General features: G+C 49.4%; 5 protein-coding genes across 5 annotated transcripts; 3 read left to right on the top strand and 2 right to left on the bottom strand.

Moving 5' to 3' along the window:
• Positions 1–375: 375 nt before the first annotated feature.
• N7459_003191 (nuclear pore complex Nup192/Nup205 family protein) lies at positions 376–5,675 on the bottom strand (the record flags this gene model as incomplete). Its single annotated transcript, XM_056942375.1, has 4 exons — positions 376–752; positions 813–968; positions 1,023–5,396; positions 5,489–5,675. 4 exons carry the CDS (start codon positions 5,673–5,675, stop codon positions 376–378), a joined length of 5,094 nt encoding a protein of 1,697 aa, XP_056802258.1.
• A 257-nt stretch (positions 5,676–5,932) lies between these two features.
• atmA (DNA-binding protein kinase TEL1) lies at positions 5,933–15,097 on the top strand (the record flags this gene model as incomplete). The annotated part of the gene is made up of 10 exons (XM_056942374.1): positions 5,933–6,011; positions 6,070–6,112; positions 6,175–7,533; positions 7,589–7,929; positions 7,985–11,530; positions 11,581–12,439; positions 12,498–12,888; positions 12,950–14,011; positions 14,063–15,023; positions 15,078–15,097. 10 exons carry the CDS (start codon positions 5,933–5,935, stop codon positions 15,095–15,097), a joined length of 8,661 nt encoding a protein of 2,886 aa, XP_056802257.1.
• A 537-nt stretch (positions 15,098–15,634) lies between these two features.
• On the bottom strand, positions 15,635–16,322 carry N7459_003189 (uncharacterized protein; the record flags this gene model as incomplete). Its single annotated transcript, XM_056942373.1, has 2 exons — positions 15,635–15,846; positions 15,926–16,322. The coding sequence occupies 2 exons, from the start codon at positions 16,320–16,322 to the stop codon at positions 15,635–15,637; spliced, it is 609 nt and encodes a 202-aa protein (XP_056802256.1).
• Positions 16,323–16,989: 667 nt separating this feature from the next.
• On the top strand, positions 16,990–20,326 carry N7459_003188 (DNA-directed DNA polymerase gamma MIP1; the record flags this gene model as incomplete). The annotated part of the gene is made up of 2 exons (XM_056942372.1): positions 16,990–17,011; positions 17,073–20,326. 2 exons carry the CDS (start codon positions 16,990–16,992, stop codon positions 20,324–20,326), a joined length of 3,276 nt encoding a protein of 1,091 aa, XP_056802255.1.
• Positions 20,327–21,075: 749 nt separating this feature from the next.
• Positions 21,076–23,053, top strand: N7459_003187 (aminotransferase-like domain-containing protein; the record flags this gene model as incomplete). The annotated part of the gene is made up of 7 exons (XM_056942371.1): positions 21,076–21,115; positions 21,164–21,198; positions 21,459–21,501; positions 21,565–21,729; positions 21,794–21,870; positions 21,929–22,735; positions 22,790–23,053. 7 exons carry the CDS (start codon positions 21,076–21,078, stop codon positions 23,051–23,053), a joined length of 1,431 nt encoding a protein of 476 aa, XP_056802254.1.
• Between the last annotated feature and the right edge of the window lie 469 nt (positions 23,054–23,522).

Here is a 23,522-nt window from a genome sequence, read left to right as displayed (position 1 = left end):
GGATGTGGCATATGAGGAGTTGAAATAGGCAGACTTTTCTTGGTGTTTGATTGGACTAGCCTCCTCCGTCTGCCCAAAAAAGTTGAGGCCTTTACCTAGGTATATATATCTGACAATGGTTCTTCAGGAGACTCAAAGAGGCTCGACCGATACCACCTACAATATGAGGAATGATACCACCTGGGCAGCTGACCCAAAATGCACCTCTTTACGTGGAAGGCCTATCATTGAACATGAAGATGGATTCGTAACCAGACTCAAATCGTCTAGCCTCTGAAAAAGCAGCCCACCTACACTCCACATATAGTACACGTCATTTCATAGGGACCCGACCATGCGTATTGACCTGCAAGCTTCAAATTTCCGAATGTAAGCTCAGGTGAACAACACGGGCTGAGCAGTTTGTTGCACTTCTTGCTCCTCGAACTTGGAGGGAGTTAGCGATAGACCTTGTGGTGTGAAGGAGGGCGTGAAACAGACCTCAAGGAAGTCAGCAGCAGTCACCAGGGCCATAAAAGACTTGACAAGTTCGCAGAGGGCGTCCTGGTGGTCAGCCGCCGCGCGGCTCCCAATCTTTGCAAATCGCTTGAAGATTCCCACCATGCAGGGTCGGTTCTCGGCGATGAAGAGGAGAGTTTGTGCTTTGATTTGTTCATTATGAATGCCTCGGGAGAAGACCGCAGAGACGATGACGCGGATCATAGACAGAAGGAGATCGTAATACTTCCGAAGAGCATCGGGGTTGTCGATATCTGTTGATTGTGAGTAAAAAAAGAAGAAAAAAAAAATGAATGATCGAAGGGAGAGCGTACCAATGCCAATATCGGGATCCGCTGCAAACAGCTGCGATTCGCGTACTGACTCGAAAAGTCCAGATTTGAGGACATAGGTAGCACCGCTCTTCGTCTGAGAAAGCTGTTGGAGCAGAGCCAGCAACGATTCATAGTAGGCCAGCAACACAGGGGTATCTAACCAAGACATGCGTGAGATGTGTGAGGGGCATTGAGGAGATCTCAACTTACCAGCTGCTTCAGCATTCCGCAACTCCACGGGCAATGACCCGACCGCATCCATGAAGAGGCTCAAATAGTTAGACTGTGAGATTGATTCGGCAAGCACACAATCATTGCGGCTGTCTAGGACTGCTAGACAGTTCAACAGCAGAAGAGCAGCTACACGACAGGTCTCTTGACCAGTGTAGGCATCATCACAGATGATCTCGATAAGACCAGGACCGGCTGTCTTAATTACCTGCTGACTATGGCGTTGTAGACTTTGTAGAGTCGATTCATGAGATGTGATCCGTGTGATGTAAAAGGAGCAGATGCTATAGAGGATCTCTCTCAATGACACATTACCCGAGGCCAGGATGATACCACGTGTGGAGACTTGAAAAAGCTGGTGGAGCTTCTCGTCAATGACATCGCCACTCCGAGAGGCAGGAATTGCGGACATGTCGGATGCAAGCTTGCTGATCAATGTCTCAGCCAATCGTGCTAGCTCAAGGGCTTCCGGTGAGTCTGCTTCGATCGCAATCTCTAGCTTGGGGAGGACCAATTGGACGGCGTGTAGAATGAAAGTTGGCCTGCTGGAGTCATCGAGAACGGAGCAAGTGATGATCGTGGTAATGAGCTCTGCCCAGGACTGGAGAGCGAGGTAGCGATTGTGTTGAATTTGCCGGGATTGGTTAGTTGCGAGAATGAACGCCTTCAACTGATCTGCTTCCACTTGAAACTGTTCTTCCTCCTGAGGCCGGATGGGGCCGCTGGCTAGCAATTCGGCTTTTCGTACCTGTATGAGTTCCTCAATCTCGGCAACATTGTAAAGGATTAGAGTGTCCTCTTCTTGCTTTGCGCATACGTCGAGAGCAATATGGCCAAGGAATGAAAGGTTCGGTACACCGAATTCGCGCGCAACATCGAGATCCGCGAAATCGAACAAACCAAATACGGATGGGTTGTTAATGGAATCTCCGTTGTTTAAGATTGAGTTTCCCAGCAAGGTTGATAGGATCTCCGTCTGAAGTGTGGGCGACCCAGCTCTCGCCGCTGAACGAATTTCGGTTGCAGTGTACGCAAATAGATGACTCCGGTAAAGCAGGAACTCGGCCAATGCCGAAGTAGCATCGGTCAGCCAGAACTCATCGGACCCTATGGGAAAACCATTCCAGGCAGTGTTAGGCCCAACAATAGATTGTCGAGCAAACATAGTCATAAGGAAACCATGAGCGCGCATTTCACTAAGCGTGAAGAATGTAGCAAGTTTTGAGGACCATAGGTGTTTGAGAACCTCAAAAGCCATGCGCTTGAGATGGACTGTCCACGATGTAATGCTTCCGTTCAGATCATCGGGATAACTCTGCAGAAAACCAATGATGGCATGGAGCAAAGACATCCGCTGTGCGAGCAAACCTTCCGCTGATACATCGAGGATATTGCCCACGCAGTTAAAGCCAAGTAAGAGGTGAGCTACAGTAGGGCGATCTGTAATCATTGCCAGACAGCTGTTCAGAAGAGCCAGAAGACTTTCCCGAATAATATAACCGGCTGCATGAGAGCCCCACTCCAACTCTCGGGGATCTGGATCCATCTGTGAGACGAGCGAGCGCGTGACGCTATCGACGTCCACCTCGGTAGCAAGAACTTCGACAATTTTGTTCGAGGGTTGCCACTTGGTCAACTCTGGTGATGACATCTTGTTTAGCTTGCGGGAGCTCGTGAGCTTCTCCAGCAACGCCATGGAGACGACTGTAAGCTGCTGGTGACCCGTGCCGCAGTATAGACAGAGAGCAGGCACTAATGTGAGATTGCTGAGGACACTGTCTTCGAATGAAGCAAGTGATGAGTTGGCGACATTGGTCCTGTTTCCTGTAGCGTGGGTTTTGACCATTGGCTTGACTATGTTGAAATATGTCGATTGAAGGTCCATAATCAGGTTCATCACTTCCACACTACGGAGCAAAGTTAGAACCAGGACGGAGTCAGATGGTGCCTGGGCAACCTCCGAGACGTCTTGGTGACTAGTGGCGAACAAAGCTTTGAGAACATCTTCATTGAAAAGCCATTCCATCACGCGGGCGAACGGATGAAGGCGAACGTAAGTGGCGAGCGCGGATGATGTTGCCACGGAATCGGACGCGAGAGATGGTTGACTAAGAACGGTGACAAGATCCTCGTTGAAGGTTCGCAAACACCCCACCACAAACTCCAGGCAGTTGTAAGTGAGCAAGTAAGACTGATAGTCGTTGAGATCTTGGATTTTGCGAGACATGGCATGTCCCAGAATGAAGTCGACATAGGGCTCGATGCCAGGCATACGATATGTTGCTCCCAAGGACTCGGGGAAGGAGACTGACAATGGGCTTTGGACCGCCTCGACAGCGGATGTGATCAGTGAGTTGATGAGAATAACAAAGGCATTGGTCTGATCGAAAGTCTCGCCAATTTTCTGCAATGCCTGCTGCTCATGCCACACGGGTGGTGGCGTGTTGGGCCCATACGGTAGCTTGCCAATACTAGCAGCCGCCATCGCCCCGCCTGACAGCCACTGGTCAATGTGATGCCACATGTCGTTACCATGAGCAGATTTCTTATCAGTCATCAATGCTGCGAGAGTACTAAATGTGGTTGCTCTGAGATGTGTAGGGATGGGCCCGCTGCACAGCTTTAAGAGAGTATTCACGGCGTTGAATGTTTGATCTTGCAACATCCAGTCCCGAATGGCCCCGCTCTGCTTGCACAAATGGCCCATGAGTCGAAGGTAACAGGTCAGCATAACAGGACTTTCGGGTTCGCTCATGTCCACATGCTCAGGCTTCCGAGCATGCAGCATTCTCTGTTGAGTGGTACCACTTGAAGGCTTTTCGGTGACTCGAGTCGCATAGAGGCGCAGCTCGGCAAACATTTGTGTCCAGTTCATGGTCGTTGATCGTTTCAACTTGGAGCCCATGAACTTGTCCTCTTCTGTCAAGAATCTATGGGCAAAAGCCGCATTTTCTTCTCCTTCCGAGATAGAGCAGAGCATTTCACAAAAAGCGCTGACTCGAGGAACGGTCTGACGTTTGGAAGCCCATTGGAGAAAGCCGTGAAGATTGCTATCGGGATCCTCCCAGAACTGCCGAGCAGCTTCTTGACGATGCTCAAAGGCAAACGAGATGATCATCAAGAGGGATTCAAGATGAGTGCGTGCCTCGACTAGTCCACGATGAAGGCTAGATGTTAGGCCTTCTCTCAGAGCAGTGATTTGGGCCAATCTCTGACTGTCCTCCTCTGACTTGAGCATTCGCACAGCATCAGGCATATTTGCAATGCAAGATTCCACAAACGCCTCAAAGCTTTCCATCAAAAGATGCTTCATATGGCTGCTGCAAGTATCGGATTCTGGGGGAGATACAACGCTTTCTTTGAGAAGAAGAGCCACTAGTTCACTTCGTGCTGGGTCGGCCCATTCCTCGCTATTGACACTGGAGCAAATAGCCAGCATGAAATCGAGGGCACCATCATCGAGGGCTGTCATGAACATCTTCGTGTGCTCTTTGGCCTCCTTTTCTGGGTTAGCCCCCGGGATAGGCGAAGAGGAACCTTCCTCGAAGTACCATGCACTATAGACTGACAGCCACAAAGCAATGATAGCCGCGTGAAAGCCTGGGAATTTCCATGTTTGGCCATCCTTAGCTATGGTAATGACTGCGTGCAAACTGCGTGCCTCCGTATGTTTATTGGGACCCTCTGGAGAGCCATACCGAGTAAAGGATGCAATGGTGACAGGCATGTAATGGATCAACAGTCCATCGAAACGTTCCAGATTCTTGAGATGGGTTATCAGAATTCGGAAGTCCTCGGAGCTCGTGTAGCTGCCCTTAAATAGGTAAAAGAGAATAGCCCCAAGCGATTCGTGCTGTTGCTGAAGACTTTGCCGTTGGTATTCGATAGCTTCCATGATATCACGATCCTCTTGGCCCACGATCGAGGCCTTCTGAACCTGCTCCCCAAGGAGAGACAGCCATTTCTCAATATCCACCATGGCATTCATGCCTTTCCGTGCAAATAGCGATGCGTTCTGTAGATTGCTGTTCTTGATCTCTAAGACGAGGGCCAAGGTCTCTTGCATGATCACCTGAATTTGCAACACAATATCCTCCGTAGTGTCTGCTTCTATCTCGAAGGACTCGTGGAAGATCAGACGTAAACATTCTAGAAGGAAGTGCCGGCGCTCATGGAATCGCATGATTGCAGTGATCAGAGGCGGCCGGTCTAGAACCTGAGAATCTTCTTGAGCAGCCAGAAACAGTACCGCCGCTTCTAGCTCATCAATGTTCAAGGCGTCGGCCAGTTGGAGTGCGCCCTGTTGGAATTCCTGATTGATCGAGTATTCAACGTCCGCAACCATGAGTTTCCCTATACCGTCCGAAACAACGATTAGCAGATTTTCCAAGGGCAGCGAGAGATGGATTGCTCAGTCATATAAAATCAGCTTGTAAGCCACTCACCCGAGAGAACCGATTGGCGACTGGCAATGCTCTTCGCAGGCTTGTCTAGGAGTCTTCGGAAGTCATCGATATGCGTCTCCAATTGAAGGCATAGCCGCTCGATATTCCCAAACGAGGCATCAGACACAGCAGAGAGATCCTGGTACAAGCCACGCAGGCCTGCCAGGTTCTCGTGGAGCTCTGCCATGGCGGCGCGGGGTGAAGAAGGTGGGAAGGGTAGCTCAGAGCTCTGTTTGTTCTGGAAAGGCGGAACGCGATCAAAATTCCGGGCGGTCATCCTGTTTTCTGCCGCTCCACAAACACCGGACGTGCGCGACAACACCGAAACAGCGTGATTTTGTATCGCAGAATGATTGGCTGACAAGATATTATCTGTCGAGGCCATGAGCTGTCAATGTTGACTTGCTACCAACGCTCAAAGCGAGCGCTGTTTCGCCCAACACAATGGGGGAGATATTCGTCGACAAGGCGCTCGCGCTGCTGTCGTCGGACAGGCTGAAGGAGCGCACTGATGGTTTAGCAGGTTTGCTGGAGACTGATTTCCTTCACTTCTCAATTGCGAGAGCTGATGGCCTTTCCAGATTTGAAACATATTTTGCTACAGAACAAACAAAGCTCGGCCCTGTAAGTACCCAACTTGTGCGATGACCGACACTGGATGCTAATTTGTGGTTGGATTCTACTAGGTTGGGTCTCAACGACAAGGGCTGCCACAAGATTTTCGAATCCCTCTTTCGCTGCATCGCGCTCGAAAAATCGGCTTTCAACAAGGCTCAGCGCTCGACTTCCAAGAGCACCGTGACCTCTTCCGCCTCGCGGCTTTCGACATGTGCATCTGTGCTTCGGATAGCTGTTGATATATTACTGCGCAATTTGAGGACAAAGACTGTCCGTGCGATCATTGATCATGTTACTGACACTATCCCGATTCCTGGAGAAGGCCTATGGGAATCCCTTAGTGTGGACTATACCAAGTGCTTAACTTCCCTCCTCCGCTACTCACCCCACACCGAGCATCTCGGTGATTCCGAATGGGAAAAGCTCATCGATTTCTGTCTCGCAGCCATCGAACTCCAAGAGAGTGAAGAGAGTCAGCTCAGCATTCGCAGTGGGCATCGATCTGCCCCCGAGGACACACTAGATGCTAGCGACAGTCGTTCGACCCCCTCCAGAATGACCCCTGCGCCGACCTCCAGGGAGAAGTCTGCGGGCGATAGGAATGCCATTGGGGAGGTTGTAGTCTGTATCCAGCTCCTGACCACAAGTCCCAGCGCTCCTGTCCAAGCAGCAGCCGAGAACATCCTGAACGGGCTTGTGGAATTCGTCAAGTCGCGATCTATGATGGCTGGAAATGCACATCAACTTGCGTTCAGTAGCATCAATACAGTCGTTTCAAAAGTGTTGTTCGATCAGTCAGAGCTGGTGCGTCTGTCTCTGTTAGGCTTGGTCCCAGTAATTCGACGCTTATGGGCCACTAAGCTTCAGAGCCTGAAGGATGAGTTACTTGTCTGCGTGATGCTTTGCATGGTTGTTCTCGTCCATGCCGCTCGAAATGACCCATCTGAGTCGCTGGCACGTCTGATCGAGGGACTGACAGAGTCCCTCTTCTCGGAGTATGTCAAGCGATCCGAAAAGGAGCTCTTGCAAATCGACGAGACAGTGTTTTATAAGACTTCCGTGAATCAACATCGACCCATCTATGGACCTCGTCTTGGAAACACTCGATCAGAGCACAGCTGGACAGTTATCTGGGCCATTGCCAATTTATTAAAGCTATCGGAGGATGTCGCCATGTGCACTCTACAACACAACTCCACTCACGAAGCCTCGAACAAGCGTCAACGTTTCAGTTCTGGAATTGATGACGTTCTTCGAGATGCCGTATCGGCAACAGGAAGTCAAAGGATCTGTGCACTGCAACTAATTCCTTTCCTTGAAAATGAGATCGAGCTTGAAAGAAAAGAGTCCCTTGCCCTGCGTCTCGTTCCTCATATCCTTGATGATAACAGTGCAGTCTCCTCCTGGACAATGATTGCGCTGACAAGGTGGGGATAGCCAGATCTAAAGTTATGATGTTTTCGCTAATTACTTTTGAGATAGTATCGCCGCTGGTCCTCATGCCCAGACCCGGTCACTAAAAGGCTGCTGGTCAGGGGCTATGGATCTTGCGACTCGCGCCTTCTCATCCTTTCTTACATCCAGGGCTGCTTGCGAACTTGTGGGCTCTATTCTAGAAGCAGACTTACTGGAATATTCGAATGCGACTGAAGCCATACGGTCAATGCTTGGGTCTGCTAGCTTGAGTGGACCCTCTGCCATCTCAGATGCGTCTTTGGGGCTGTGGGCGCTCATATCACGGAGGAAAGGACAGCTCAGCCCGAGCTCAGCTCAGAATTGCTCAACGCAGATTTGTAGCTGGCTAAGAGAAGTGTGGACCATTGGTATGGGCTTCAAGAGCATCGTAAACAGCGCAACTAGCTCATCTTGATATCATAGGCACCGTTACAGACCGAATTCAAACAGCCCAAGTCGCCATGTTTGCGCGCCCACTTGACTTGCTTAGTCTTTTGCTGGCATGCACTAGTCGACCTTTTTTCCTTCCCTATCTGCAACAAGCAGGGCCTTCGGGACTTGTGGCTAGGACCTGGTTTTTTTTCCATGCCAACCAAAAGCTTTTGGAGTATCTCTTTGATGTTGAGGCAGCATTTAGTCACTCCGATCCATGGATTTGCGACCAGTCATGGTCTTTGAAACAATCAAACCAACAAGATGCTGACGACATTGTGGTTCTCGAGTTATTGAGATCAAAGTCGGAGATGTTCCTTCAAACCTGGAAAGCGATAACCGAGGATAAATCCCACCACGTCACCACAGATTCATTACAGATACTGAGCGCTTTCTGCATCGTTTCTGCCCTATATGGGGCGTGTCTTCCCCAGAACTTACGATCCCGAATACACGATGTACAGCAGAATTGCGATACTCTCTGGGACGGTATATGCGGCTTTCTGGCGTCCAATCAGTTGAATTATCTGCAGCCTTGCCTTGAAATACTCTGGCCCCTTGTTCCTTCATCCATACTGGATTCCAATTCGGTTGTGCGGAAAGGTCTCTCTCCTCTTCTTGGTCCACTTGCCAGTATACTGGAGGATAATCGTCAAAAACCCAAAGAAGAATCTTCACCGCAGAGAGATTTAATGGACTTGGATGATCAATTGACGCCTCGACATCAACAGGTCATCGAGGAGGCAATCCTTTCCTCGAACCGAGATTCAGTACCTCTGTTTCCAGATGTCTCTAGTTTCCAGCGCTGTGTGACGCTCCAACTGTCGATTTTGCTGAAAACAGAGTTTCAAGATGATATTTCCAGGCCATGGTCTTGCCCGGCTCTGGTTGAGTATCTAACTAGCATGAACGAGGCGGATCTAGTATCTGCCAAATGTATTTTACCCCATACTTATCACCTTTGTGCGTTCCTGCAGAGGGAAGATCTTCTCCGAATCCTCGAAGATGTGGGGGAGAAATGTCTTCAATCCTATGAGATGGAACGTTGTGAAACCTCTCAGATCATTTGTATCCGAATGATGAATTCGTTTGCTACTGCTTGGGTGACTTCACAAAATGACATTTTCAGTGACTCGGCAATGGACCTGTACAGCTGGTTCATGGAGGTTTTACTGGCTCGAAAACGAGCGTCACCCAAGGTCTACATTGTTCTCTCTGAATTGATACAGACGGTGCTCGACATGTCTCACACATATGGCAACGAGCAATCTCTTCCATCTCCACGGACAAGTCTTTTCACCATTCTCCAAGCTGGAGATGTCGAGGTCAAGTTCAGCGTTGCCAATTTCATTCCAGCGCTCTTCAAAAGTTTTCTTTTCAAAGATCACGATGCCATCTTTGACGATGTATTGGAGAGCTTGCCCAGGGACCCGGACTGGACTGAAGGAATTGCCCTCCGCTTGATTGTACTATCTCACATGGCCTCTGAATGGCACACCTTGCTACGCAGAAGCATATACCATATGTTCGAGACGCCGGCTCAGGTGCCGTCCTCTTTGGGATACGCAAAGAAATGCATGCAACGTGTCTCAAAAGCTCTTGGGTTGCGTGATGCCAAACAATTGTTTCGGCTCTTTGCGTCTCAAATACTCTACACCTGGACGGAGACTCAAGCTGTCACTGCCATGCCATTCAGTATATTTGGGTACATTGATCTCAAAGAAATGCTGGTTGACGTGAAAGATGAGATCCTTGGGCAGATGATGATGCGTGCAAAAGAAGCTGAAATAGAGGAATTTGCAAGCTATCTCGAAACAACCCAGATTGAGCTTCTGGAGGGCTCGTTCCACAAAGTGGAAGCGTACTGTATTGCACGAGATATCAGTACTCCACCTGAACAGGGCAGCCAGCCCAAGGGCGTGGAAATCCGACTGAGGAAGCTTTTCGGTGTTGATAGATTCATGGCACTTGTCGAGGGACACTTCCCTGAAATAATCGCAATCTTCTTCCAATCGCTCGATCGCTACGATCAAATCGAGCGAGCATTGTCCAAGCGGCCAAATTTCCGATATGCACTTGACATCCAAACCAAAATCACTGACAAGTGTGATCCAGTAAGTGCTCTTCCTGCAAACCAGCAGCCGTCATTCCGCGCTCGTTACCTTCTGGATGAGCTTGACTTCCTTTGCAAACGTGCAGGATTTGAGCTCGACTCAATATGGACACCAACGTTAGTTGTCTTCGTGTGCAGGTCATTGCTCGAATCAATACATCCTGCGTTGGGATCACTTCATACATGCTCTGTCCTTCGGAAGATCAGGATCTTGGTTTGCCTGGCTGGTCCTGCCATGCTTCAGGATTATCCATTTGAGATGCTGCTTCACGCTCTTCGGCCATACCTGAGTGATGTACTCTGTTCCCAAGATGCCCTAGGGATATTCTGGTATCTTCTTGAAGCCGGCAAACCATATTTGATACAGAAACCCGGCTTCATGGCAGGGACTTGTGTCTGCACATTCGTCACCCTTCGCAAAGTTTTTTCTATATCTCCACAGGGCGTAACCCAAAAAGGTCAGTTCCGGTCAGTGCTTGGAAATTCCCAGAAGTTTTACGACTGGCTTTGCAACTGGGCAAATTATTGCAGTTCTGCAGACTGGAGCCCAGAAGTTAAAGAATTTTTTGCTCGATTGTTGGATCTGTCTCAGCGGATTTCCAACCGTGATAATTCCCAATGCAACCCCAGCGACAAAGATCTGGTTTTTGAACTGCTTAAAGACCGAGAGAGTGGGCATCCCCTCTTGGAAAAGCAGATGGGTGATCTTATTCTATCATTGCTATTTTCTGATTTTAGGCGATCATCTACATTTGAGAGTCCTGATCACACCCCCGAGAATGATGCCGACATGACTGCATACATGGTTTCATTGTGGGATACTCTTCATAAGTTCGATGCTGGCCCAGACTATCGCTTATGGGCTGCTCGGGCTATCGGCCGCTCCTTTGCTGCTACTGGCCAGATAAGTGAAAGATTGCTGCGAGAAGAAGACCTTGCTTTATTTGAGACGCCCAGGCTGAGTGAGCTGTCTGATGTACACTGCTACTCCAAAGCCAACATTCTTGAGGTGCTTCGTGATCAGTTACCGACCCACAATCACTCAGAAGCTGGCTTAATCGAACGGACACTGCAGCTCATCTTCAGTAACGTTGCCAATCTCCCGGAGTTGGAAAGATGTGCTGAAGTCATTCCTGAATCTTTGATGAAGGCTCTTCTCTGGAGTCCATACATCTGCCCCGCGATCCGATTTTCACCATCAGAGCTTGAACAATGCAATTACGTGAATGGTGATCTATCTGGATTGACTGTGACTGAATGGGCTTGCAACACTGCTCTTTGTCTGTCGAGAAACGCCCTGGAGGACCCAGTCATTGGCTCCTTGCGCAAGTGTCTCCATGTGATCCCTGGACTGGCAGTTCAATTGTTGCCGTACATCACCCATGATGTTCTCTTGGCAGAAAGGGGGAAAGGGATCAAATCCGGTCAATGATATCTGACGCCTTTAAACAAATCTTGAGTGAGGTTCGTGAAGAGACGATTCCTCATGCTCGTCTTGTCATCAGCTGCATTCTTTACCTTCGCAACCAGTCGATGCCCGATGAATCAACAATAGTCGAGCGTGATAAATGGCTCGACATTGATTACGGGGAAGCATCGGCGGCTGCAAACCAGTGTGGCTTACAGAAGATCTCACTTCTCTTCCTTGAGATAGAGGCGACCAGGGTTGTTTCAGGCTCTCGCCGGTCATCCATTGCGAAATACGAACCCCCGGCTGGACTTCTTCACAGTGTTTTCAAAAACATTGATGATCCAGACTTGTTCTATGGAATCCAACAAAGCTCTTCCCTGACTACAGTGATGGAAAGGCTTGAGTACGAAAGCTCGGGTTTCAAGAATCTTCTCTTCCAGAGCGCCCAGTATGACAGCCAAATCCAGATGTCGGGAAACGCCAATCCTTTTGGAGTCTTGAAGGCTTTGAACTCAACTAACCTGCAAGGAATTGCCAATACGATGCTATCTGCCCCTGGAAATTCAAATCAACTGCCAGTGTCCTTTGAGAGCACGTTGCAAGGCGCAACAAGCTTGCAACAATGGGATATTCCTGTATCGCCTTTGGATTTGTCGCCACCAGCAATGGTCTTCCGTACTTTCCAGAGTCTGAATGCCTCTACATCATTGGTGGAAGTCTCTGGTTGCATCGATGATTGTCTGCTTACCACTCTGAATTTTCTGGTCAACTCTAGTCAATCGGCAATCCAACTGCGGAACTCAATGCGGGCTCTGGGTATCATGGCCGAGATGAGTGATGTTCTCCAATCAACCACATTGGGGGGTATGGAAAAGGAATGGAGCAAAATCACAGCCAGAAGCAATTGGTTGAAAACGGAGAGGTAATGCCCTTGCAACCTTGGACACCCCGAGGCTCCGAGTCTATTCTAACTGTAGTAGCTATCACGAGGTTGGGGAAATTCTAAGCTGGCACGAGGCATTGGCTTCATCTATCAGGAAGAAGGAGTTCCTGAGATCCATGCCAAGCTTTGGCCTGGGAGAATCGCGCTTGCTCGAGGCGAAGGTCTTTCGGCAATCATTGGAGATAACGAGAAGCCACGGGGTGTCCCAGGCGTCTTTAAAATCTGCAATCAACCTCTCGAAGCTCGCAGGGCCCTGTGCTGATTTGGGGATCAATATCGACGGGGCTGCCCAGTTTGACCTGGCCAACGTTCTATGGGACCAGGGCGAGATGACTGCGTCAATTAGAATGCTTCAACAGCTAAAGGGCCAAGGGGACTTGCACAAACAAGCTATTCCCATTAGCCGCTCTGAGTTGCTGGTAACATTGGTAAGTCGGCCATGGGATTAGACTAATTACCACGCACCAGGAGTTAATGCTATATTAATAGGGTCACCATGTCGCCGAGGCACGTCTTGAGAAACCCGAATCTATCCTCCACGATTATCTATCACCAGCCGTCAAAGAACTGAAAGGAGCATCGGAGGGTGAGACTGCCGGGCGAGTCTTCCACGGGTTTGCGACCTTTTGTGACCAGCAGCTACTAAACCCTGATGGGTTGGAGGACTTCAAGCGAGTTGTGCAGCTCCGCGATCGCAAGGAGAAAGAACTTATCGGCCTTGAAGATATGATGAAGAATGCCGAGGGTAGAGAGAAGGAGTCCCTCAGGATCTTCCGCGCCAAGACAAAACAGTGGTTCGATCTTGATGACCGAGAATATCAGCGCTTACTACGAGGCCGAGAAGCTTTCTTGCAACAGTGTCTCGAAAACTATCTCCTTGCTCTTCGAGAAAGTGATGCATATAACAATGATGCTCTTCGATTTTGCGCACTCTGGCTCGACAAATCAGACAGCAAGACCGCGAACACAGCTGTCGCTCGATACCTTCACGAGGTACCAAGCTATAAATTTGCGCCCCTTATGAACCAGCTTTCCTCTCGCCTTCTCGACACATCCGATGACTTCCAATCACTGCTCACGGGACTCGTGTTTCAAATCTGCGTTGAGCACCCGTTCCACGGCATGTATCAGATCTTTGCCAGCAGCAAGTCCAAGGGAGGAAAAGACCCGTCCTCTCATTCTCGCTTCCGTGCTGCAAACAAGCTGGTGGATCGCTTGAAGAACCACAAAGAAATGGGCTCAATGTGGGTTGCCATTCATAACATGAATATCACCTACGTACGGTTCGCAATCGAAAAGCCAGACAGCAAATACAAGAGCGGCGCGAAGATTCCCTTGAAGAAAATCTTGACAGGACAGCGGCTTGGGCAAGACACAGTTACCTACAAATTGCCGCCGCCTACGATGAAGATCAAACTCCGAGCCGATCGAGACTACAGCCAAATTCCAACAGTTGCCAATTTCTATCCCGAATTTACCATTGCATCTGGCGTCAGCGCGCCAAAAATCGTCACTTCTGTCGCCACTGATGGGGTGCGGTATAAGCAGTTGGTAAGATATATCAGATAACCATTAATTCCGAACCACGTTAACAAAGTGCAGTACAAAGGAGGAAATGATGACTTGCGTCAGGACGCAATCATGGAGCAAGTATTTGAACAAGTCAGCAGTCTGCTCAAAGATCATCAGCCCACTCGCCAGCGCAATCTCGGCATTCGAACCTACAAAGTTCTTCCATTGACACTCAATGCTGGCATCATTGAGTTTGTTCCCAACACAATCCCCTTGCATGACTATCTGATGCCTGCCCACCAGCGGTATTTCCCAAAGGATATGAAGCCCAATGTTTGCCGAAAGCACATCGCCGATGTACAAACCAGGTCCTTTGAACAACGAGTCCGGACATACCGCCAGGTGACTGAGCATTTCCATCCCGTGATGAGATACTTCTTTATGGAGAGGTTCAACAACCCGGATGACTGGTTTAACAAACGAATCGCGTACACAAGAAGCACGGCTGCAATCTCAATTCTTGGGCATGTGCTGGGGCTGGGTGACCGTCATGGGCACAACATCCTGTTGGACGAGAAAACAGGAGAAGTGGTGCATATTGATCTGGGCGTGGCCTTCGAACAGGGGCGTATTCTGCCTGTACCGGAGGTGGTGCCCTTCCGACTGACCCGAGATCTTGTGGATGGATTTGGTATCACCAAAACCGAGGGTGTCTTCCGGCGCTGCTGCGAGTTCACGCTGGAAGCTCTTCGGCAAGAGTCGTACAGTATCATGACAATCCTCGACGTGCTTCGCTACGATCCGCTGTACAGCTGGACTCTATCGCCTCTCCGAATGAAGAAGATGCAAGACAACCAAGAGGCCGAAGATGGACCGCCTGTCATTCCCGGCGCCACCACGGAGAAATCTTCTACAAATGAACCGAGCGAGGCTGACCGAGCTTTGACAGTGGTTGCAAAAAAGTTGAGCAAAACACTGAGTGCTACTGCCACTGTGAATGAGCTGATACAACAAGCAACGGACGAAAAGAACCTTGCGGTGCTCTATTGTGGTATGTTCTCTTCAAACGTTTTGGACGAATTCACTGACTGAAACTTATCTCTAGGCTGGGCTTCCTACGCGTGATACGCTGTGATGTTTTGTCGATATTAGTGTATATACCTGACTGAACCAGTGCCAACAAGATAATCTCATATCTGCAGGTATGCGTAAAAGCCACGGCTCTGGAATGCAGCCATGTTCTGAGCTGTAGACAAGTTACTTGACAAAGATCTGGTATGCACCTTGAGCCAGTCGAATGCTGGATACTCAGTATTCCGTATTCATCAACTATCGCAATGCATAGGGGTTGGATGACTTAGGGTTCCAGACCTAAGGGCGTGATGCCGAAGGTGAGGATTGAGATTGAAGAGACGGACGAGAGTTGATCAAATGAAGTCATCTCCCTGACTTCAAAATTTGAAGAGAAAAGGAGCGAGTGACATTTGAAAGGAGATACAAAGCCCCTCAAAAGAAAGCCATTTATTTCCAATAGCGAATGAAAGTGGGATCATTAATTCATTCAACTCGTAAATCGCTAGAATGGTCCACCTGAATGCACTATTAACGCCACCTCAATGAATGCGCTGATGTACTTTGCCAAAAGAGAAAAGCAGAATGATGTCAAGCTTCAGTTGCAGAGATAGCACCCCTCTTCTTGGTCGTCAACTGGATTTGCAGAGGTATGAGGCTTCTTCGAGGTCCACTCGATTGATTTCTTGTTAGAGGCTTGCGGCATACAGGACAAGTACCCCGAACTTGCTTGGTCGAATCGAATCTTTGCTCATCAGCACGGCTCAAGCATTCATGTATACAACGGTTGCAGAAGAGATGGCCTATAATATGTACGGCACCACTGGATTAGAAACGGTTACATGTTGAATGGAAGAGGGGCAAAGTGGACTATAAGCTTACCGCAGGCCGTGCTGGTCGCATCTTCTGGCGTATCCATGCATACTGGACACTTATATGCGCTCAGGACAGAATGTTCCTTATCTTCCTCCGTTGATTGTTGGGCCTTTATTGCATCCTCCCTCTGTTTGGCAAGTGTCTTTGCAAGAGCGGATGAACTATCGATCTCAGTCAAATCGATAGACTCAATCTGTTCGTCGGACTGGGTGTCCGAAGCTTCCGATTCCAGAGGATCATCTTCACGTCGGCGCTTTATTCCTCGAGGCCCTGTCCGCGATGATCCACTACGTATACCTTGATGGACATGAGAGGACGAAGGACGAATAATCGCAGCCGGTTCGGCAGGGGGTCGGCGTCCTGGGGCCGATGTGAGGTCAACAACTGACGGCCTTCGGCTCATTGTAGGCCCGAGAACGAGAACGAGATGTGCTTTGAATACTTCAGATTTCGGTTTTCCGAGCAGCAACAGCTTTCCGAACGTCAAAACCAAGGGTTGTGGCTCTCAAGCATTCCATGAGCTTGCGCAAGTAGAGAATCACGAAAGTAGAGACAGATGCGAAAATTTTGAGAGACGATGAGAGCAGCTCTCGTGATCGTTCTATTCGTACAGCTGAGACCGGTGGGAGAAAGCAAGATGGAGTCCTCGCAGAGCAGATGGAAGTAGAAAGAGCGGATGCACGTTATCGATTGCCACCGATAAGAGCGCACTGATTGAGAAGGCGGTGTGACCTTGCGGAGTATTGTTCATCCGGTCCCGGCATGACGCTCAGATACCGCGATAGGCAAGTGATATGGAAATTGCAGCTGGCATCATATTCGCCTCTTTGCCGCAACTTCGACTTCTTTGCGTGCAGCCTTTGCTGGGCTGCAGTCGCATGCGCTATCATGACCCTGATCTAGGAGAAGCTAGACCCCGATGATGTTATCTTGGAATTCCTCCTGTGCGCCTTATTCCAGGGGTGTTGTGAGGTCGACACGCCTGCGACTACGCCCGGCGCTCCTTATTCCTGTGCAGCCATGCCGATTGCCCGAACAAGGACGCGCAAGGCACTATTCTACGCCTACCAATGATCAATCTCCCCTCAGAAAGTCTCTTTCAGGTCGGCAGTTCTCCACTCCAGTTTGATACTCGAATACTAAATTGTTGCAGTTCCTGCCTCTCCTCGATTCAATGACATCGGAGTTCAACAGTTAAGCGACTATGTACATTCCCAAATCTTTCCCAACAAAGGCCGCGTTCCCAACCCAGAGCTCGTTGCGCTCTCAAAAGACCATTTGGCGCGACATGATCTTCTCGGAAAATCCCAGAGTGGGGCAGAGCCTATCGCCTTCGATCTGCCAGCCCTTAAGGGGCAGACATTGGATGAGCACTTCTATAAGCTTGGAATGGATGCATCGGAGCCCTACTTGTCATACGCTAAATCCTACGCGGCCGTGAGCTGTCCGCCCAAACCACGCAAGTGGGTGAGACGCAGTGGATGGACCAAATATAATTCAGATGGCTCTTCCGAGCCACTGGATGCTCCTGACGAGGAAATGCTCACCTTTGACACCGAGGTTATGTATAAGGAACATCCTTTCGCTGTCATGGCTTGCGCTGTTAGCCCTACAGCATGGTATGCTTGGATTTCTCCATGGCTGCTAGGCGAGACAGCAGATCACATTCACCTGATTCCCCTGGGAAATCCCACACAGCCGCGCATCGTGGTTGGTCACAACATTGGCTACGATCGGGCTCGGGTTTTGGAGGAATACGATATGCAACAAACTCAAAATTTCTTCCTCGATACAATGTCTCTCCACGTGGCCGTAAACGGCATGTGTTCACAACAAAGGCCAACATGGATGCGCCATAAAAAGAACAGAGACCTCAGAGACAAAATTGCAAACGACCATAATTCAGTGGAGTTAGCGGCATTACTCGAGAGCAACACGTTAAGAGAAGAAGAGGAAGAGTTATGGGTGGGACGAAGCTCAGTGAATTCCTTACGAGACGTTGCCAAGTTTCACTGCGATGTCACCATTGATAAGGCGCAAAGAGACTTCTTCGGTGAGCTCGACAGGGAAACCCTCCTGGCTAAACTTGACGAACTCCTGGACTATTGTGCGGCTGATGTCGCTATTACACACCGTGTTTATCGAAAAGTATTCCCCAATTTTCTGGAGACATGCCCGCATCCTGTCAGCTTCGGCGCACTGCGACACTTGTCTTCAGTTATTCTTCCAGTCAACCAGACCTGGAAGGAATATATCGCTAGTGCCGAAGAAACCTATCACAAGCGACTTGACGACGTTCAACGGAAATTAGTCGAGCTATGTGATGAAGCTTTGATAGTCAAAGACCAGCCAGATGTTTACATGAATGACTCCTGGCTACGGCAGCTGGACTGGTCCGGCCAGGAGGTCAAAATGGCCAAAGGAAAGAGAAAAGGAGATCCGCCCCGACCCGCTGCTCGACAGAAAAAGCCAGGTATGCCTAAATGGTATAAGGATCTTTTTGCCACCAACACATCCGACATCAATCTCACTGTCCGGACCCGCATTGCGCCTATTCTGCTCAAGCTCTCCTGGGATGGATACCCCCTGATCTGGTCTGACAAGTACGGATGGACTTTTCGAGTGCCTCGAGATCAAATCAAGAAATATGAGAACCAGCCGGTTGTTCTTTGTGACATGGCTGAAGAAAAGAATACGCAGTTACGAGATGATCGAAGGAACACTTACTTCAAAATCCCCCACAAAGATGGTCCCCAGGCCCGATGCATTAATCCTTTGGGCAAGGGCTATATGCAATACTTCGAGCGTGGAATCTTGTCGTCGCAGTTTGCACTTGCCAAGGAGGCGTTGGAAATGAACGCTTCGTGTTCTTACTGGATCAGTGCCAGAGACCGCATCATGAGTCAAATGGTTGTCTACGAAGATCAGGTGCAAAAACTTGAAAAACCTACCAGCGGAGAAGATGGAGTTCGTCCAGGGTTTATTCTACCACAGGTGATTCCGATGGGGACCATAACTCGTCGGGCTGTGGAAAATACTTGGTTAACTGCCAGCAACGCGAAAGCAAACCGTGTCGGTTCCGAACTCAAAGCCATGATCAAAGCCCCCACAGGGTATGTCTTTGTTGGAGCAGATGTCGACTCTCAGGAGCTGTGGATTGCCAGTCTTGTTGGAGACGCGCCCTTCCAGTTGCATGGAGGGACCGCAATTGGTTTCATGACTCTTGAAGGCTCCAAGGCCGAGGGAACCGACTTACACTCCCGCAGTGCAGGCATCCTTGGCATATCACGCAACGATGCCAAGGTGTTCAACTATGGCCGTATCTATGGAGCAGGCGTCAAGTTCGCAGCCACTCTTCTGCGTCAATTTAATCCATCTTTGACTGAAAAGCAAACCCAAGAAACTGCAGCAAATCTCTACAAAGAGACGAAAGGCACTCGGACCTCGCGTCGCCTCCTGAGCGAAACTCCTTTCTGGAGAGGTGGTACCGAGTCCTTTGTGTTCAATAAGCTGGAAGAGTTCGCGGATCAGGAGAGGCCCAGAACTCCTGCCTTGGGTGCTGGCATCACTGAAGCGCTCATGCGTCGCTTTATCAACAAAGGCAGCTTCATGACGTCCAGAATCAACTGGGCTATCCAATCTTCAGGTGTCGATTACCTTCATCTCCTGATTGTTGGCATGGATTATCTCATCCGGCGATTTAACATTCAAGCTCGGCTGTCAATCACCGTTCATGATGAAATACGATACCTTGTGAAAGATGAGGACAAGTACCGTGCAGCTCTGGCATTGCAGGTTGCCAATGTTTGGACCCGTGCCATCTTTTCGCAACAAGTGGGCATTGACGACCTTCCCCAATCTTGCGCCTACTTCTCTGCGGTTGATATTGATCACGTACTGCGCAAGGAGGTTGACATGGATTGTGTCACTCCTTCCCACCCCCATAAAATCCCCCACGGCGAGACTCTGGATATTTCTCAGCTGCTGGACAAAAATCAGCAGGCTTTCTTGGACCCCACCATCTCACCGAAACTACCCCCGACTCCCGAGAAATACTCTTATACACCTCGCGAATCGGTCATGTCGACCCTCCAGGCATCCAACGATCTGGCTTTTGTCAAGGCCCAGATCACGAAGGATGACAAGGAGCTTCGCGAGATTATCAAAGAGAAGACACAGTCCAGCTCCGCCTTGAAACCCCCCAGCTCTCGCTCATCTACTAATAGCCGTGGTAAAGCTACCGGATGGGCATCAGCGGAGCCGCAACGGGCAGTTCTCATGGACGTGGAGTCTGGTCTCTATCCTGACTTCCGAACACCACCTCGAAACTCCTCTCACGGAGGCAAGCAAACCCAGGTCGGGCTTTACCGGTCTCCATGGAAACCTCGACCTTCTGCTCGGGCATAGCCTATGGTAGCAGTTCCTCACCCTCTCTTTTCTCTCATTTTCTTTCACTTGCTTCCTATTTTGTGTATCTAAGAGCCTCTATCTTGTTTCAATACCGGGCGGATGTATGTCATATGGTGTGGTTGGGGAAAGCATTGGGTCGGCGTTGGTTCAACTGATGTGACGATAGTGTACAAAATCCACGTATGCCTTGTCAAATTTGGCTTTGGTCTTTCCCCTTTCTCGTCACTTGTGCTGGTTTGCAATTCTAGGTTCGCTTCCATAGGGACGCTGCTTCATTTAGTCCGATTTGGTTCTGGGATGGGCTTCAAGTGTCCCAGTTCATTCACGCGGGAAAACCAATCAGGGAACACGTCAAGTAGTTTATTGATACTTAGTTACCGTGTTGGACTTGTGGGATAGCCCATATGCAGTGCTTGCTTGCGAATCAGCCGTTGACCATTCATTCCCGCTTCTTACGGGCGCAACATCGGCCCTCTTTCCGGATTGAACTACGGTGGATGTCTCGAGGGAAGCAGTGACTTGTAGCCACATATTTCATGCGTGGTTTTCCTGACACCCGCGCATCCTCTCCGAATCCTGGGATCTCCCCGATTGGCCGATAAGTTGCCCCCACTGAACCAGAAAGGTGCACAGATTAAGATATAAAGTAGGCATTCCACGAAGCGGGATTATGAAATGTTTCTACTTTTCGCTTCGCCGCTTCACGTTTTGTCTCCAGTATATCGCATCCCACGTGTGCCTTGAAGATGTTCCCTGAGGATGCCACAACGCGGCTCGACTCGCACGGTGCGCCACTTTGGCGTCAGGACAGTGCGACTTTATTTGGAAAAATAGAAGCCAAGGCCAGCAGTGCACTATTCAAAAGTCCGGTAGGTACTTCAGTCTTACGGAGCAACTCAACATTCTTGGTACACCGCAAAGCTAATCAGTCCCCTTGATAGAATATTTCCAAGCCTAGGGCAAAGAGATGGGATGGTAGGTACTTGAACTTGTTCTGTGACCTGGACATTTACGCCTAGTGTTGGCTAACAGATTAAACAGATATGTTGTCTGCAGAAGCATCCAGAAGAAAGGTGCTGCAAGATAATGTGATTGATTGTTCTACTACTGATAGTCCGTACTGCTATAGCCTTCAAGTATCAAAGCCGCTGCTCGAGCTGCACAAGAACCGGGTGAGAACATCTTCGACTCTGAAACGAGATTGTGGATTTTTGTCTAATGTATTTGGCGAGTAGGGATGATCTCGCTTGGCGCTGGCGCACCGTCAGCTTCTTATTTCCCTTTCAAGGAAATCGAGGTCACCATGTCAAACCCGCCAGGATACCCAGGGACCACCGAAGCAGCAGAATCAGTCATTCACATAGCAAAGTATGACTTCGAACCAGGTGTTAGTGACTACAGTATGTTTCTATCGAATTATGCGGCTTCTATATCTATTGCATTTATTCACACGACTGGGATCAGGCTTGGACGTTGCCTTGAACTATGGTCAAGGCTCGGGTGCTGCGCAGCTGCTACGCTTTGTGACGGAACATACTGAGGTATGCGTCTTTCTCTCGTGGACTGGTATAAGCAGTTCATCTCTGATACCAAGACTAGCTCCTGCATGATCCCCCCTATTCCGATTGGGGTTGTTGCTTGACCGTGGGCAGTACCTCCGCCTGGGACTCCACTCTGAGAATGTTCTGTGAGAAGGGAGACTATATCATTGTTGAAGACTACGCCTTCTCCAGTGCCCTAGAAACTGCGTCTGCATTGGGTCTGAGAACACTCCCGGTGGCCATGGATGAACAAGGCCTGATCCCCGAAGTCCTTGACGATGTACTTTCTGAGTGGGATGGAATGAAAAGAGGCGCCCGAAAGCCCTTTTTACTGTACATGGTTCCTACAGGCCAGAATCCCACCGGTACGACTCAGACCCTTGAGCGACGAAAGGCCATCTATGCCACTGCGCGGAAACACAACCTTTATATTGTCGAGGATGAGCCTTACTACTACTTGCAGCTGTCTCCATACACGCCCAGCGAACATGGTTCCAACGCATCAAAACCCTCCAAGCTGATTCCATCATACTTGAGTCTCGATGTTGACGGCAGGGTTCTTCGTATGGATTCCTTGTCGAAAGTCCTCGCGCCTGGATCTCGAGTAGGCTGGGTGACAGCTTCTGAGCAGATCATCGAAAAGTTCATCCGACAGAACGAAACTTCATCCCAGCATCCGAGTGGATTCTCACAGGTGATTATCTTCAAATTACTCAATCACCACTGGGGCCACCTCGGATTCTACAAATGGCTGGAAAATATCCAAGCGCAATACACCTGGCGACGAGACGTCTTCGCCAGCGCCTGTGATGAATTTATGCCCAAGAAGGTGGCACACTGGGCTGTCTCACGGGCTGGCATGTTTGTAAGTATTTTGGTGATTCAGTCTTTGATAAAGCTCTCTGACGAAATTCCATAGCAATGGATCGAGGTTGACTGGAAGTCCCACCCATCCTACAAGGCCGGCGCCGGCCATGCAGCAATCCAGCAATCAATCTTCGACTGTGCTGTGAAGGAAAAGGTGCTCGTGACACCTGGATCGTGTTTTTGGTCTACTCAGGGTGTGACTGAGGATCGGATGTTTTTCCGGGCTACCTTTGCTACAGCGTCCAGGACGGATCTCAGAGAAGCAGTTCGCAGATTCGCAATCGCTCTTGAGCGAGAATTCGCAGTAGAGAAGTGAACTTCTAGATTCTGATTGACAGTACGCTACTGCTCCGCAGCGGTTGATGAACTTAGAAATTGTACATACGTCAATCTGATGAGACTTAGATGTCAACAGAACAGACTCACATGCCAAGGCGATCTATATCATCTAGCCATCCAATACTTAGTAAGGTCAAGAGGTCAAGACAACATAGCAAAGTATAAACAAACTCAAGCTTGGAAGGTTGGAATATCCATTACAGTACTCACTAGTCGAACCCGAAGTTGCTCTTCAATGGAGCACTTCACACTTCTTGTTCTAATTCGTTGTACTCACACAAGTCAGCGCTTTGGTTTGGCCAATTTCCGGGTAATCTGATTGAGGATACCATGGGCGTGCCAGTGAGCTAGCAGTCCGGCGCAATTCTGACCTATAGGGGCATTCGGGTATCCATGGATGTTCCAATGGAACCAATGGTTGACCGGAGATGGAAAGTAGTCCGCTC

The sequence above is a fragment of the Penicillium hispanicum genome (assembly GCF_028827665.1).
Source record: "Penicillium hispanicum strain IBT 35686 chromosome Unknown utg000003l_segment0_segment0, whole genome shotgun sequence".
NCBI lineage: Eukaryota > Fungi > Ascomycota > Eurotiomycetes > Eurotiales > Aspergillaceae > Penicillium > Penicillium hispanicum.
The sequence above is the reverse complement of the archived record's forward strand: the minus strand, read 5'-3'. Positions and strand labels throughout refer to the sequence as shown.